This window comes from Lontra canadensis, unplaced genomic scaffold (assembly GCF_010015895.1).
Source record: "Lontra canadensis isolate GAN:19392208 unplaced genomic scaffold, GSC_riverotter_1.0 scaffold64, whole genome shotgun sequence".
Classification (NCBI taxonomy): Eukaryota; Metazoa; Chordata; class Mammalia; order Carnivora; family Mustelidae; genus Lontra; species Lontra canadensis.
Genome location: NW_022631058.1, coordinates 124,263 through 142,506, shown reverse-complemented (window position 1 = coordinate 142,506; position 18,244 = coordinate 124,263). Strand labels below are relative to the sequence as shown.

Below are 18,244 nucleotides of genomic sequence, written 5' to 3'. Positions count from 1 at the left end.
GAGAAAGATCACAAGTAGGCAGAGCAGGAGTCAGAGAGAGAGGGGGAAGCAGGCTCCCCGCTAAGCAGAGTCCAATGCAGGGCTCGATCCCAGGACCCTGAGACTATGACCCGAGCTGAAGGCAGAGGCTTAACCCACTGAGCCACCCAGGTGCCCACCTTGTATCATTTTATTACTAGTTCTCGTAGAGACCTCTCAACTCCTCCCATAAACAAATGATAAACTGCTTGAGAGCAGAACTATGTCTACTGCATAAGGAGTATCTTTCAAGCCCTAGAGCTACACTTTTCCTAAACACTTGATAACTCTGTAAATTATCCCTTCATATAAAATAGAGGCTGACAACCTATGGACAGCCAGCTTGAAGTCTACAAACTTGGCATATAAAAGAATAAACGAAGCTGGAATTGGACACAGCTTACGGACCAGAATCTCCTCGCCCTGATGCTGCTTCTTTTTACCTTGATCTCTGCCCTTTGCCCAAACTGTACTTCAGTGCAAACACAAGATGCCAACGTGGTGAATGACAAGGGGCTTCTCCCCGCATCCTGGACTGGTGCTCCCCTCCTCTTTAGCCAGCTCTCATGCCCTTCCCCCGCTTCATGCCACACTCCAGTCCTTGTTGGACTTCATTCCCTTCCCCACCTGTGACCCAGTTTCTAACCTCTGTCCCTTGGCACATTCCTTTCTTGTCTAAGACACATGCCTTCCTCCAAACTCTTTGCCAAGCTAACTCCTACTCCTATTTCAAGTCTCAGATTGCAAAATTTCTTCCTGGAAGCAGCTTTCTGTAAATGTCCACGGCATGCTGGGTCCCCCAGCAAAGGGCCCCCCAAACTTCCATTTTCCTTTTGATGATATTTATGACAATAACTACTACTGTAACAGTCACGGACATTTATTAAGTCATCGTCTACTAACTCAATCATCACCACTACCTTCTGACGTAGGAAACTGATTACCCCTATTTTATAGAGGGGGAAATCAAGTCTCAAAGATATTGATTACCTTGATCAAGTTCATATCACTCCATAAAGGTCAGATTTCTCATTCAGCCTAGCTCCAGTGTTCATGTCCTTTACCAATACATCATGCTGCCTTCTTACAGAGTTCACCACATTTGTGATTATTTGTTTCATGACTAAATATTCCAACAGACAGCAACTCCATGATATCAGGCCTGGGCCTACCTTGTTCAATAGTGTATTTTTAAAGCCTCATCCAAGAGCTAGCATACAGAAAGCTCTGAAACGCATGAGTTAAATGAATAAATGAAACAGCAGGTTCGTTAGCCCATGCAGAAACCCAAAAGAGAAGTATTCACCCACTCTGGATAGAAAATGTCTCCTACTTAATCCAAAAAGTATCATGAGCTTGGTAATATTTACTCTAAAATTTCCCTTTCCAGGATCCAGCCCTAGTTCAACAAATTCACACATCCAGAGGCAGAAAGAGTATAATCTGGAAAGCAGTAAATGGGGGGAAATGCTTCTGGTCTATATCGGGACACACCTGCTATACATGACGCCCACCCGGACCTTGCAGGCCACCCATGAGGGCCAACTCACCCCTTTCACAGGTCCTTCCCCAGTAGCCAGTGCCCGTGCAGTCGCAGATGAAGCGGTTCCAGCCGTCCTTGCACACCGCGTTGTTCTTGCAGGGGTAGCTATCGCACTGCTTGGCGCTCATCCGCGAACAGGAGGACTTGACGCCCGCAGCGTTCTGCATCTCCGCCAGCTGTCGAATGTTCTTGCTGCGCCCGTCAATGAACAGGTCACGGATGCAGCCCACGTAGCCGTAGTTGAGCATGGCAGTCCAGAGCTCAGTGGGGAGGATGAGGCCGGCACGGTTCTCTGGTAGCCCGCCCAGATACATGTCCCCCTCCAGGTCCAGGATCTCACTCTCCCCGCTGGCGGTGAATGGCGTGCGCCTGCTGTTCACTGATATGGTACCTGGGATGGAAGGATGGAAACAGAGTGAGCTAACAGCCCTCGGGGCACCGCAGGTGAGGCTGCCAGTCAATGAACCAAATGAAAGGAGCCCGGCAGGTGCGCTCAGAGACTCACGGTACCTGGCCAGGTGAGAACAATGCAAGCAAGGGGGTGAGAGCCTTCCAGAGACGGTAGAAAGGAAAATGGCCATTTGGTTCCAGTCTTTGCTGCTAAGGCACTCTCACTGGTAGGAGGATTCAGGACCATCTCAGTGAACGAAGACCTAAGCTGATGTCTTTGCTCTACAGAGTCTTGGCCGGAAGATCACCTGTTGAACAGGTTAAGAGCAACCCAGCCGCTGCCTGTGTTTAAATCTCATCTCTACCAGGTACTAGCTGTGTAACCCTGAAGACGTGATTTTACCTGCCACGGCCTCAATGTCCTCATCTGTAAAATGGGAAAATAATATTCCTCAGAGACCGGCATGATGATTAGATAAGATCCAATGTGTAAACTGCTCCTCAGGATGTGGGACAGAATAAGGGTTCTGGAAGTGCTTGCTTGAGTCTTCATCCCTCACTTGCCATGCCCAAAATGATGGAACCCTCCATGCACTAATACTGTCTATACCGCCATTAGCTACCAGCCCCACCAGTGAATATTTGGAGCATTTCCTTGGAGAAATTTTAACTGGAACATCTTTGTTTATTCATTTAACAGGTATGTACTGCACACGTGTTGTGTCTCTGGTATACTGGCAGGCACAGAGATGAACTTGACAGGTACGTCTCTACTCTTGTGGTGCTGATATTCCAGAGCAGAGAGACGGAAATTAAACAAATGACTCAATAAGCAAGAGAAATTAGGTAATGGTCGGTACTAGGAAGAGAGAAGAATGGGTGGTTTCTCCTTAAAAATGTATAGTGGGTGAAGGCTTCTCCAGGCAGGGGACAGGTACGCTCAAACCACAATATTGAAAAGGACCCAGCCATGCCAAGTCCAAGGGGAAAAACATGCCAGGCAGGGGGAACAGCACCTGCAAAGGCTCTGGGGTAAGCCAGAGTGTGACTAGAATGGGAGGGCCCGATGGGTGAGCAGGAGACGAGATCAGAGGGGCAGACGAGGCACAGCAGCAGCAGAGCTGGGGACCCATCAATGAGACTATGCAAACCCAGAGCCTGGCCTGGGAACTCGGGACTGGGATTCAAGTCCTAAATGGCCTTCTGACCCTAGGCCATTCCCCAAGCTACTTTACAGTCCATTTTCCTAAACTATAAAATCAAGGAAACTGTAAAATTAAGGTGATATCTGAACATGATGCCAGAAATCTTAAATTTAATTGCTATTCTTTTTTTTTTTAAGATTTTATTTATTTATTTGACAGACAGAGACCACAAGTAGGCAGGGAGGCAGGCAGAGAGAGAGAGGAGGAAGCAGGCTCCCTGCTGAGCAGAGAGCCCTATGTGGGGCTCGATCCCAGGATTCTGGGATCATGACCTGAGCCGAAGGCAGAGGCTTTAACCCACTGAGCCACCCAGGCGCCCCTTAATTGGTATTCTTAAAGGGCTTTATTGGTACCAAGATATCTGGGTCTTGCCATTTATCAGGCAGCCTTCACTTCTGCCTGAGTCTCAGTCCCCTGGGCTATGAAAGGGATAGCCTGAAGGACTAAGAAGACCCTGTAAGATCAAGAATGTGACACGCACTCGTAATGAGAAGGCAAGCCTTAGAGGCTTCTGGGCGGGTTATGCCAGCGGCACACGCTTCCCCCACTCTATTCTCGAGGTTTTCCCCTGGAGAAATCAGCTTTGCATTTTTGTTTTTAAAATGGTAGAAACCTACATATCAGTTGTTCTGTCCTGGTCACCATTGTTAAGTGCTGTGCGTGCTTTTCTGGACTTGATCCTCCTAACAATCTCGCGAGGGAGGAGCTAACAGGGGCACCATCTCACAAATGAGGACGTTGGGGCTAGCATCTCCTCTCCTCTCACACTGCTTGCTTTCTCTGCCCTTCACAAGCCCACAGAGCGGCTGGATCCCCAACCTGGAAGAGCAGCTTTTGCTAAATAAGGACAGCACTGGGGCGGATTTAAATGTTGGAGCCATAAATACCTCCGGAGGGAAATCCGTCCTGTGAGTGTGTGACCACAACCATTTTGAATGCACTTAATCAAGTTTCAAGAACAAGTCCCCCAACCGGGGAGGGATCACCATTCTCCTCCCATATCAGGCTTCAGCATGAGCAAGGAAGCAGGCACCACACTCGAGTATGCAGACATTTTTAGAACTATTCGCCCTTGTACATGTTTGTAACTAAAAATATACCAGAAAATACCCTTGTGAAGAAATGAAGTTTAATAGATCATATTAAGTTTGATGTTATGCTGTGTTCATGGGATATGGATTTGCTTACTCAATAAATTATTACAGGCGTTGATCAAATGTATCAGAATTGGCCAATGTTATAGCTTCCGGATATGAAATCCAAGGCTTCAGAAATCCAGACAGGTTTGCCAAAGATGGGTCCATCAATGGTTCTAACAACTAAGCGCCCCACATGAAAAAGCCATCCGTGCTGGGAATAAACAGAAGTAAACATCCAACAATTTCCCGTGCTCTAGGCCATCCATGACACAGATAGGTAACCTTGAAGCTGCGTCAGGTCTAGGCTAGAAAATCTTGACACCCATCAACCATAAAGGAACTCCAGACACCCAAAACACACGGTCCTAAAACCAACAGAAGTGTTTCCCCTATAATTTTAGGATAGCTTTCTGGCTCTGCCCCTGTTGACACTGTATGGGTAAATTTAGAAAGAGAAAGATTCAGCCTCCAGAGAAATTAGTTTTTTGTGTCTTTTCTGTTAAAAAAGCACAAACTGTCCATTCTTACTCAACAAGCACATTTAATTTGAAGCCTCTTGGTTCCGATTAGATTTCAGACAATCAATAAGGCATCCTGCTGGGCACTAAACCAGCCAGGGCTACAATCTGCCACCCATCTGCCCTCTCGGCAGAACCCATCCAGCTCCTCCTAAGGGCAACACTGCCCTGCCCGTCTCCGTCATCCCTCTGCCTGCAGGATTATGCAGAAAAGCCGTCCCAGGAAAGCTCAGCCCTTCCCAGCTGCAGCCTTTGGAGGGAACCTATTGCTTTCTATTAGCGGCCAAGTGCGCCAACATGAAAATGTCCAAATGAAAGACTTTTCATGTTTCCCAGGAGAGAGTCCTTAAAACGACAACAAACACCACCAAGACCCTTCCTCTTGAGTATAACCCCACCTAAATGGAGAATCAGGAAATCAGTGTGAAATTCAAGTGCTCTAGTTACCACTCTGGGTGACATGTCCTTTCGGATAGCACAGAATGTGACCTTCACTGCCACATGGTCCAGAGAAAGCTAGGCAGACTGTCCAGGCATTCAAAAGCTCCAGACTGTGTGTGTGCATGTGTGTATGCGCGTGCGCGCGTGTGTGTGTGTGTGTGTGTGTTTCCTCCCTCTCTGTTACCATTCCACGGTAGCTATGTACTGCCTGGGGCTCACTTGTTTGATCTGCGGCTGCAGAAACAAACAAAGCCATTGAAACCAAATGTAAAGGTTATGAAGAGGAAGGGAGAGTCAGTGAGGTCTGAGCAAAGAGTGAAATATAGGCTCTCGCACCAAAGGAAGGCTTTAAATTGAACATGACTTCAGGAAAAATCAATCTGCCTTTTCCTTTCTTGTCATAATTTCTCCCTGCAACACGACTCTTGCCAATTATTGAAGGGCGTAGCGCTGCATAAACTCTCACACAGTGAAGCTTAGCCTACAGAGTAATCACATAATGCAGCATCTGTGATGTCACAATTGTGTTTCCATGGTGATGAGAAAAAGGGGAAGAAGAAAAAGAGGGGGGAAAAAAAAAAAAACCATCACACCAGTTACATGACAGCCTCTTTGGTAGGAGTGGAAATGCTACTTGTAAAACCGTGCTTGGCTCCAGAGCCTTGGAGCTATCACTGAGACGGCTGTGCCGTGAGTGACAAGAGGACCACGTGCACTGTCGGCGAGACAAGGTATCTTGTTCAGAAACGTCATCTTACAACAACCATTAAAGAGAACAGCAAAAGAGTCAAACACGCATGCAAGTGCAAACATTAAAATAAAAAAATATAAAGCCGGCAAACGGACTGAAAAGCTGCAGCTTTCCTCTCTTCTCAGTCTCCACCGTGCCCCTTCCTACCTGATCTGCCATCTCGCTGAATGTCCACGTGGTACCATTCCCCATCATTGGCTTTCTTCTGAGTGGCCTTGACTTTGATGGTGCCTGAGCCCATGTCAAGCAGCAGGTATAGGTTGCCATCGAGGAGTTCGACAGCAAAGAAGTCCACCTTGGTGTTCTTCTGGCTCCGAGTGTCCTTCCTCTCTTGGGGCTTGCCATGAGTGAAGAGAATCAGGCCATTGGGCTCAGTGGTGCGAAAGTCAAAGGAGATGGAACCCATGCGTTTGGTGTTCCATTTGGGCAAACTGATGTACGCCTCTGGGGTTTCGAAGTTGATGGGGTCCAGCGTGGCCACATTCTCACACTTGAATACAACTTCACCATAGATTTTCATCTTGGTGTCCCCGATCCGGGCCAGGCGAGACAGCTCCAGACGGATGTCATTATTCTTATAAACAACCTGTCAAAAGCCAAACAAGAGCCATATGAATCAGTCTTGCAAAGAGTTACCAGCCACTGCTCACTGGGCACCCGGGAAAAAGGCCCAAGAAGAGGCTTCAGGACACAGTGTGTCTGAATCCGTATGAGAAATGGGAGCTATGGCATTTGAAAAAGCATCGGGAGAGACCTGTGGGGTACACCTAAGCCCTGGAAAAAGCCCCCACATTTCTATTTTATTCCTTTTGGGTTGTCTCCTTCTGGCCAATTTTTTTGTGTTGTCAGAAAGTTATACAATACCAGTTTGCAAGCAAAAATCAAGAGAGACTGAGTTTCACAAATACTAATATTTAAACACAAAGATATTTACTGCAGTATACTTAGTGAAAGACCAGAAACAACCTAAATGACCATCAACAACAGACTGGCACTTCCCATGACGGACAATCATGCAGTCCTAAAAAATAAGGTAGTGCTCTGGTTTTGACATGGATGCTTTCCAAGAAATGTTGTTAAGTGAAATTAGCAAGGAACATAGAAGTGTGTACTACACTATCATTGTGTTAAGTGTGTGTGTGTGTGTGTGTGTGTGTGTGTGTTTGTGTTGGGGGAGGCACGTGTGTAATATGTATATATGCTCATAAATGCATAAAAAAGCTTTGGAAGGAAACACAGGAAACTATAAAATTGTCACTGGGGAGTGGATTTTGTCAGTTTCATATTCAAGAATAAGAGGGTGACTGACTTTTCACAATACCCTGTTGCATTGTTTTTTTTTTTTTTTCCACCGTGCACATGTATTACTAAAAGAAAATTATTCAGTGTTAGAATTGGTGGGGAAGGAGATCTGTGTTTTTTGCACATGTATGTGCCCTCCATATACATACGGTGGGAGAATAAAACACCTTAAAACACTAAAAAAAAAAAACTATTATGATTTTTGAAACCAGGTGTAATCCACATAAAAGCAGGGATTAATGATATTCCCCCAAATCGGAATTTCAAAGAGGTTGTGCTGTTACTAGAACTGAATTTTGATTGCAGTGCTCTGGGATGGGTCTTGGTCCCCTGATCTCTAAGTAACATCTTTCCAATAAACAGGGGGGAAAAACTGAAAGGGAAAGGGACTAACATTACAATTGATTATGGCAATTACTTTGCTATGTGCTTTACATCATCTTATTCAAATTCTAAGTCAGGATCCAGATTTCGGCTCAATTTCTACATCCACTACCTATGAACTGTGTGACCTTGGCAGAGTCACTTAACTCCTCTGGATCTCTCTTCCCCTCTGAAAATGGGAACACATGCGTAAACTACTTTGCAAGGGTGAAATGAGTTAATACATGTTGAGCACTTGGAATGACACAGAGTAAGGGCACAGAAATCTCAGCTCCTTTGTAGGGAAGTAATGTAGCTGTTAGTCTCATTTCATCCTTTCCATGACCCCCAAAAAGACTGTATTATCATCTCCACTTTCAGCAAAATAACAAAACTTAAATACTAAAATAAGTCTCACAATCCATCTCAGTGAAAAAAATGGGTCATTTCATTTTGACCCATCATGGATGGGTCATTTCATTTTGACCCATCATGGATGGGTCATTCTAAAACAAATTGTTTAATCCCTAATATCCAGCTATAGAACTGTCTCCCTTCTCTTCCCCAGCACCAGGAGAGAGTAGAGCAGAACCGTTGGCCTTTTAATATACAGCTAATGACAAAGAATTGAAAATGCCTCACCTACTATATGACTTTGACAATGGGCCTAACCATCGTCGGTAACACTGAAAATAACAGTGATACTAATATTTACTGAGCACCTACTACCAGATACCACACTAAGGATCTAAAGCCTACCATCCCCCATCAGATGCTGACAACACCCATTTGAGACACCCACCATCATCCCCCGCTTTTACGGATGTAGAAACAGATGTGGAGAGTAGTTAAGGAACCAGTAGTTAAGGAACTGGCAAAGCAGGCCTTGAACCCAGGGAGTTGGACTCTCGCAACCAGGTGCTTTACCACTGTCGCTACTCAGAGTGAGGTCCCACTAGCAACACCTGGGAAGCTCATCTTTAACATTACATGGACAATCATGCAAGTTCAGCTTCCCGAATGTCTCATCTGAGCACTACTGGACTAACCGTGTTGAAAGTGGAAATACTGCATGATCCTTAGGCAATCACTCCAGTGAGCCAGAAAAGAAACAAAGTTTAATGATTGGCAACTTCTCCTTTCTAACCCCACTATTGCGCCCCGGCATGGGAGAGCTCTCTGTCATAAACAAACTTTGGCTTTCTCTGAATTTGGTTAAATGCCTATGATTCGAATCGCTTATTAAGATTAATTATTAATGTATAACAATAGCTCATCCCAGGAGGGCAAACCGAGACTTGGTTCCACTGAATAATAAATGGATAAAGAACTCAAGCATCCCTACATGAGGCAGGAGAGAAAAAAGAAAAAACCTTTTAAGGGACGCAGGATAGGGGCCCCTGGGTGGTTTAGTCAGTGATAGGTCTGACTCTAGATTCTGGCTCAGGTCTTGATCTTAGCATCCTGAGATCAAGCCCTGCATCAGGCTCCACACTCAGTGGGGAATCTGCTTGAGACTCTCTCTCTCTCTCTGCCTCTGTCCTACCACTGCTCAATCTCTCTCTCTTTCTCTCAAAATAAATAAAATTATTAAAAAGAAATAAAAATAAAGTGATGCAGAGTACTGTGAAGAGGGACTCTTTGAGAAAGGTATGCAGCTGAGACTGGGACCTGAGGTAAATCACTACAGTGCAGGTTTCCAGAGGGACACACAGGACAATCAGGGCCACATACTGGCCAAAGTACCAGACTTTTCTCAAAAGCTCTTTGAAGGTGAGCGCTCTCTCTGTTCCATGACCTGGAAATTACTTCTCTATTTACCTGGAGTTTCCTCACCTTTCTTACTGACAGCTGGATAAACTCTCTGAGTCCCATTTCCAAGGACAAGAACTTCAAAAACCTATACTAGAAACAGCTCCCCTTTTCCCCCAGGGCTATTATCAAGATCGAGAGGGATGTTATATGTGGCAGAACACAGAAAACTCTACGCCAATACACAAACCTAGGAAGAAATAATAGCATACCCTTGTCTCCAGTGGTGCTGGAATACTGCCAGAAACTGCCTGGAGCATGGCCTAAAGCTCTGTTGAGAACCCCCACCAAGAAGAAAGGGATAAGAGGACAGGGGCTCTTGTAGCCTGGGGGTACTCAACTGGGAAGCTCCATGGTTAGCATCCTTGCCTCCCCCACCCGCCTGGTGTAGGATCACGGGCAGGACCACAGCCATGAAGAAAGGTACCAGGGCCTTGGGGAGGGCATGGAAGCAAGAGACCCTGCCAGCCCCCCTTACGAGGCAAATTAGTATCTAGTACAGTGTTCTCTGTTCAGCTAAAGGCAAGTCCCCGACAGATGACTGAAGGAGGAAAAGATGCGGCATCAAGTGACAGAGAGCAGGCTGGGCTGACAAGCTGCCCCAACAAGGACCAATTAAAGACAAGTGGAAGTGAGTCCCCATGAAGGAAGATGTCACACAGACTGAGTGGCAGAGACAGAGTCACAAAGAAAGATAAGCTGGTCTGACTACCCCACACACAGGCTCGTAAAGACCACCATTTGGACTTGTAGCTCATGCCTACAAGGCCGGGGAGTAAAACAGGTGAAGACAGAGTCTCCCAGTTGAGACAGAGTCTCTCAGAAAAGCTGTACTTCCATGCCTCCAGAATCCCCGATACAAAGGCACACAGGAGCAATGTGAGGACTAAGGCAAGATATGAGAGCAAGGACAATGTAACAAAAACAGTTTCCATCTACTGAGCAGCTACAACGTGCCTGACGGTAAGCAAGAGAAACAGGTAGCCCTAGCTGCATTGTACAGACAGGAGATAGGTCAGTGCCCAAGATCATCCAGGCATTGAGGAGTTAACTAGAACTTGAACCCAGATCTCTCGGACTGTACTGGGGCAGGGCCACACTCTAGGGGGGGCAGTTTCTAGGCTCTGCGGTCGCCCGTGCTTACCCATAAAGCAAAAACCCCTTAATCAAGTACAAAACCACGCCCAGCTCCGTCCTGTCCTGCGAACCCATGACACGTGGTATGTCCCGTTCTTCCCCACTCAGGAGTCACTTCGGGGGCTTCTGTCTGAGCTCAAGTGCAGATGTTTCTGCATCTTTACCCGCTATGTTTCTCTATGTTTCTCACACTACCGTGCTTTCCTGGTGCCCCTTCACCAGGACCCACACCCAAACCCACTCCAGGCCCTCTCTGGATACTCTGGTCCTTGCTGATCCTGCTATGTGACAACAAGGAAACCTTTGACTGCCTGCTGGTGATGCAGCTGTCTTCCTACTGCCCAGACCACTTGCCCTGATTGGAAAAGGAGGGACTCTTCTAATTTACGTGATGCACCTTGTATATTAAACTCATTCGTGGCACTGGAGTTAGATGGCAGGTCCATGAGAATAAATCTAGCGGGCAGACACAGTCTCCACTCACAGAGGTGCCTCTCTTCCTCTCTCTCCCACCTTCTCCTAGATCAATGTGTGCTCGGCTCCCTGAGAACAAGTTTGCATGCATTCTGCTGTAATGCCACAACCCTCTGCACTCTGGTGAATTAGAAGGAATGAGGGGATGTGGGCTTGTGCCCTGCAGTGCCCAGACGGCTTCTTGATACTAGTTCTCCTGCGCAGGAATAGGAGACCCCCACTTGGCTTCTTTTTTCCCTCTTGTTCTTTTAAAGCATCTTCAATCCTCTGTGGGCCTACACAAAGGACAATTTCAGTAAAAACCACCAGATCAGCTTCTAAGACCATCATTTATAGGTCCGTGACTTGATGCCTGAGCACCACTGCTCTGCTCCAGGTCAGTGGAGGGCGGCTGAAATTCAGGATGCTGGGGGACGCTCCCCGGAGTGTTTAGGTTGAACAATAGAGAACAGCGAGGGGCCAGGGTCAGGGTGCCTTGATATAGAACTGCCTTGATATGTTGACTACAGATCCCAATAAACCCTTTCAGCTTTATACCTATGTGTGGAACAGTTTACATACGACAAGCCAAAGACAAAGTCATAGGGATCCCCCACCCGAAAATAATCCACTGACAATAGACAATAATAAAATGAGCTTTTTCTCTTTAGCTTCCTGGATAGTGCAGCTTCTAGATAAATGTTCGGGCTAATCTTATTACTGCATAACATTCCTACTCAGGGTAAAGATGTAAATAAGAATCACTTTTGAAAGAATCTGGCTCCCAGTGCCGCTACAGAATCACACATCCCGCTTTCTCTGCCCTACTTCCCCTCTGTCCTTCAGGCAATTGTTATCTCTGGTCTGTGAATCCCTATGAACTGTCTGCTCCACTCCTTTGTCACTCAAAACACTCAACCTTGTTTCCTTTAAATAAGCACAGGTCCCGTCTTTTCAGTAGACCTCAAACACCCTATCATCAAAAATTAAGCACCGTACCTTTTAAAATCTGAAGTAGCATTTCCTTGTACAGGTGCTTAATAAATGCTCATGTCTGCATTAAATTAGCTGCTGGACTCAAGTGGTGAAGATAATGGGCTTCAAGGGCTCACTCACTGGGGCTGGGTCCTGCGCCACCCGTTCCCGCTATGTGACCTTGGACAAAACAGTTAACTTGTCTCAGCATCAAAGTCTTTCCCCATAGAACTGTGGAAAGCACATCTCACTTCACAGGATGGTAAGAAATAAAGAAGGTAATGCTGTTGTACACAGAAATACTGGACACAGTTCCTGCCCTTCATAATAAGCACTCAACAAATGGGAGTTATCTAATAGTTGTCTACAAATAACTATTCATTTTGTTATTTTCTGTGAAAAGACAGAACTAAATCAACAGACAGGATAGCCTGGTATGAAGCAATTTTAGGAAAAAAAGATTTTCTCTGAGTATAAATTCTAAGGTGGCCGTCTACACAAGAGACCGAGCTCAAACGAGTGATGGACAGGATTTAAGAAACTCTAAAGTAGAAAAAATAAAAATAAAAGATAAAAATAAAAATAAAAAATACATATACACATAATTGCCTAATGTGGCATTTATAATATATATAAATGCCTGATGGCAGCCATTCCTTGTTTCCCTTGCTCTCCCTCTTCCTTTCTCACACACACAGCCCCACCATATGCATGCACAGATTTCGGATTCATTATCATTCACATCTTCTATCAGAATGTACCACTGACTGAACTCCAGCAGTGAAGTCCAAACACAAATGGGACAGCAGATGGTCCTCCTCGCTTCCAAAGTCAGAAGAGCCTAGCATCTGGCATGGCCAGGGCCACATCTGCATCTACATCTGCTCACAGGGGTCAGTGAACTAACTGTGAGTTATAGCTAACATCAAAGCTGAGGCTCAAAGCCCCACCTGCTACCTACCATGGACACCACCACGTTCATGCTTTGTGTCCTCTGAACAGTGGGCAGGATCCACCAAAGATCAACACTAAGCACCAGAGATGGAAAATGGGAACTGAGCTACAGGCTTACAAAGACAGTAGTAGAATGCTGACAATTAATCAAATGTTTCCAATGTTCAGTGAATCAACACCATGGGTCAAATCAAACATATCCACGAGCTGCATCTTACAAGGGTTCACCAGTTTATCATCACCAATCTGTGGTCCCATTTGTAAAAGAGTGCCCAGGAAAAGAGACAAGGGACACATGGCAAGGTGGAGTGACAGAAACAATCCAGGCAAACTGATGCTGAATCACCAAAGTCCACAGATCTTCCCACGTTTTGAAAAAAGCTTCTGGTCCTCTGGGCATCCAGGCAGTCAACCAGAGAGAGAGAAAGCTGTGGGCCAGTTACTCTGTCCTCGGGAATCAAAAAGCCATGGTTTCCAACCTAAGAGCCTTGCTAATAAGGCTGGTCATTACCACTTGTGCTCAAGACTTAAACACGTATTTGTCTGATGGCTTCTTTGTGAAATGGAAATAATTAGGTTGATGCTCAGTTACAGATGGAGACATTGTTGAAAAAGACTTCCAACCTTTAACACAATCACAGTAAAGGTCTATATTTTTTTCAAGAAAGAGAACTTTTGAGGACTTTATTCAGTTAAAAAGGCTGATCAGGAACAGGCCACCATAGGTTCACATATCCCATAAAACATAATCCCAGCCAATCAAGTTTGGGGAAGGTAGGTATCTGGGATACTATAAAGACTTCATTTATTGCAAGAACCATGTTGGCAGATACGTGTTTCCATTCTTCTTCCTCACAGATGGTATTCATTGCTAACTGATGTCATTCTATCCTACTCTCTTGCCCATTCAACCCAGATGGGAGTCTCAGAATCCTTCTCAAGGCAGTGCTCTAGGAATTTACTGCGAGTCACTGAGAGGTGTAACTTGAGGTGAACCTATTCTCCATCCCAACACTCTCCACTTTGTTAGTTATCCTCCAACACAAAGTTGACGTAATATAAATAAGCTATGCTAAAATACGGGAAGCATAATCCATGAGAATGTGTTAAATAACCACTCTACTTCTAGCTCTAGACCACAGGGGATATGAAGGAGCATGAGGAGGTACAATCCCTCTCATTACATGCTTAGAAAATGTTGAGAAGGGGCTTAAAGAGAGGATATATTTGATATCAGAATTAGAGTGAAACACATTTGTCACTCTAATTAGTGAACATGCAAGGGCCGGTGATCAGAAACTTGACCTGGATTGTATTTCTCTTCCTTCTGCTTTCCAAGAATGGCATGGCCACGGTCCTGTAGACCATAAACTTCATAAACACAGAGCCTATGTGTTTCTGATCTGGTAGCCAATGCATAACCAATGTTCAGCAAAGTTCCTACCACAAAGTAGAGGCTCAATAAATGTACTCTCAAAGTTCCTGCATTTACTTACGTACTAAACAGACCTACCCAGTGAACGCCTACATTTCCTTCTGTCTTAGAATATTTGATGAGGGCACCGACCTGACTAGAGTGAAAGTTACATGTCACAAAGCAGAGGAACTAAGATCAGATGAGTAGGTGGTACCTGATTATGAAAAGCTCTAAAAATACAGACATTATGCAATTGCAAAAGAAGGTGGGGGAGCCATTAGAGTAGAAAGGAAGCCTTTAGCAGTTTGACTGGAAAGGTGACAAAATGTACAATGTGCCTTCCTGATTCACTAGGAATCTGCTGTTATTTTTATTCCAAAGACTAGAAATGATTCTAATCATCTCACTGTTTTCCCTGAGGATAACATGTCATTCCTCACTTAAACCCTTCAATGATTCTCTATCAACTTCAGAATCAAATGCAAACTTTCCAGCAATTACATAATAGACTCTTCCGGATCTAGTCCCCACTTCACTGTCACCGGCCTTGTTGAGTTCCACAGTTCCTCCAGTAAATTTTCCCCAGGATAAGCCTTATCTGGATTCTCTAACTGAATAACTACCGTTGGCCATTTGAGGCATAGTTTAGGTATCAGCTCTTTTGGGAAACCTTCTCTAACACACTTACTCTGCTCCTACCAACATCTGAGTGCCTCCTCTCTGCCCCCATGTCTCCATGTTCTAACTGCTACCATAGAATTTACCACATTGTGTTGCTACTGGTTTCCCCAGTAGACCAGGAGACACTCAAGTGGGAGGAAACTGTGCCTTTCTTTCTGTGTCTCCCATTGCCTGACACGAAATCAGTACATACTTGTAGGAGGATGTGAAAGAATGGGAAGGACAACAGACAAGAAGATCCCAAAGACTACTTCCTGATGCCTCTGAATCAAGAAGGACTATAATGCAGAAGGAACTCTCTATATTCATTCTGCTTGACAACAGGTGATGAGATGAACGAGTAGAAAGCTCAAGTATCACAGTTAAAAAGAATTTGATAGAACCCCTGAATATTTGGTTTTCATTACTGCGCATGCTTAGGAAATGTGCTTGCATTTTAAGTTTACCAATATAAAAAGTTTGGTACCCAAGAGCGGCAGCTGTCATTTGTTTATGTGTCTTGAAAAAACACTAACAGATAAAGCAGAAAAAAAAATCACAAAATCTAGCAAGATTCTCAAAGAGATAGCATAACAAAACTCAGCACCAATACTGCCTCCCATTCTGCAAAGTGCTGAGGGACTACTGCCCACCTCTTTATGTCAGTGTAGCTTGGACTGCCACAGAAAACACATGGGTATTTTGAAACAGTACCTCAGAGCCTTTATTCTCTGTACCCAGAGTCAAAAAGCAAGAATGAATTCCTAACAATGAAGCCTTCTGCCACCAACTACCCTGAAAGAAGATAGATTACAATAGAAATGTCAAATGGCTTTTGGAGAAAGAGATTATATAAAAGGCCCAAAGGCAGAAGAACAGGGGAAAATACTATAAAAAGATTCAGTAAAATAGAACCTTCATAGAAGTCTAACACAATTAGCTGGAAACAACAGGAGTATAGGAGAAGGTATTCTACGCAGCCCCGACAGAAGCAATGAGTTCAGAACCATGGATAGTGACACATCAGCCCAAGAGATGCTGACCAATAGGCAAGTTCCATGACCATTCTCTGGGGCTGAGAAGGCAAGTTTACACTGGCATTCCGCAGTTCAACTTCTTATAATATGAAACTCATTCATTTATATAAAGTACACATGGACCAGAATTGTATGACTTCCTGATGGCCAAGCAACTTCCAAAGAAGGAGATCTGTCAGAGGCAACTGCAAACTATTTCTTGCCCTGGCCTGCTAATAAGCACCTCTGCTTCTGGCCTTATGAAGGTTCTCACCAGTTGGCTCTTCAAGGTGGTCCAAGGAGCCCCTCTGCAATCAGCAGAAGAGGTGAGGAAAGTGATAGCAAAAATGTGCCAGGCTGGCAGGTAACTGATAACAGAATAATTTCCAAGCAGGAAATGGTTCTAGGAAAGCAAGTAAGAGCTGGGTTCAAACTAACAATAATGTAGGCAGAAATGCTAGGACTCAACTTGATTTTTTTCTGAACAGGTTTCTTTATTCTTTGTTAACTTCAAAATAGAGTTATGCAATGAAGAAGGTTCCCCTTCTTTTCTTAGGGTTCTCTTACAAGGTGATGGTACTCAGCCCCAGTACTTAAACCTATGAATTTATGTTACCTTTAGCAAATCTGCAGAGACCTATATAACCACTAGATGTCCCTTGTGCCATGCAAAACTAACCTGAAATGAATTTCACTACCAGTTACACAAATCATATTTAAAGACAGCTTTTCTAAGTCTTGGATCTTAAGGTGTCAATTATAATTTCTATTATGACTCACTCCTCATTGATAGTGTGTCCATTTCTATACTATTTCTGTGATATTTTATTACAAGATACCAAATTACAGGCAGGGAATAGGAAACTATAATGAATTAAAATTCTTTTAGAGGTAGAAACGAAGGAGAAAAAGGCAGAGAGGAATACTGGAAAAAAAGGGATATAGAATGCCTAAGAGGTCTAAAATTCATTATCACTCTCAGGAATCAAATAAGTTTTCATATAAATGGAGAAACCCACAAGCTCAGCTTAAATTCAAATTTTCCATTCTGAGATCTTGCAGTCTTACATTCAATGAAACAAGGAATGGTACATATTTTTAGTTACATGTCCAGTTTTATCAATTAAGAATGGCTGCCTAGGGCATGTAGCAGTAAAACTATTATTCTGTGACCAATGACAGGGAATGGTGGCCAGCATGATATGCATTTTCAGAACCTGAGTTAACCCACTAGCTCCAAGCCTCTCAGACTTAGGATGACTGTGAGTGGTAGTGACAGTAGTACAAGCAGTAACAGTCAACCTTAATGGAGGGCTTCCTGGGGGCCAGGTACTGTTCTTAGTATTTTACATACAAATATTTAATCCTCACCTGAGAAATATCTAAAGCAAGACATGACATTACTGTTGAGAGTTGAATAGGGCACTATTCATAATTCACCTGAATAACAGATGTAACCCAGAACTCTCCAAGGACACCTGGGGGTACAGATGGCCAGCCTATTTTATCCTCACACCCCTGTGGCCTGAGAGGCAGCATCAACGATGGTTAAGAGCACAGGAGCTGAAGGCAAGCTCTCTGGCTTGTTCTTTCTGTGTTGTCTGCACACATTACTCCACTGTTCTGCACCTTGATTTCCTCATCTTTGGAGTGGGGTAATAATAGCACACTTACTTCATAGGATGGCTATGAAAATTAGAAGATTAGGTATACAGAACTTGTTTAGAATACCTCATAGCACACTGTAAGGGTGGGTTCCTATTATCCTCATTTCACAGAGGAGGAAACTTTGGATTAGAGATTTTAGTATCTGTCTAAGGTCACACAGCTCTTATGTAATGGAGCCAGAATGAAGCACAGGTAAGTCTGGCTTGAGAGCCCGTGTGCTCAATTACTCCTTGACTCCCAGCCTCTACACAACAGAAAAGAAATCAATGTTTCTTTAAGATCGCTCCTTTAATCCAACTTCCCCAGCTATGTGGATTATAAAAGAATCACTGGAAAAGTCCATCTCTCCTGCCTGTGGCTTAAAGGCTAGCAGTTCACAATCAAGTAGGCACACTGAATAAAGCATGTTAAGGAAAACCCAGCAAATCTCCTGGGGTCTATGCCCTCCTGAGACTACAGGAGAGCGTTGTAAAGTAGATATA

The 18,244-nt window shown here is 44.4% G+C and overlaps 1 protein-coding gene across 23 annotated transcripts in view; it reads right to left on the bottom strand.

Moving 5' to 3' along the window:
* Positions 1 to 18,244, bottom strand: part of LOC116879910 (neurexin-3-beta) — a 1,111,251-nt gene that overhangs the window by 1,043,367 nt on the left and 49,640 nt on the right. For all 23 annotated transcript variants that reach the window (XM_032878508.1, XM_032878526.1, XM_032878527.1 and 20 more), the window contains 2 exons: positions 6,153 to 6,591; positions 1,569 to 1,952 (listed from right to left, as the gene is read on the bottom strand). In XM_032878508.1, coding sequence (XP_032734399.1) covers positions 1,569 to 1,952; positions 6,153 to 6,591 — 823 coding nt within the window. The remainder of the gene's footprint in view (positions 1 to 1,568; positions 1,953 to 6,152; positions 6,592 to 18,244) is intronic.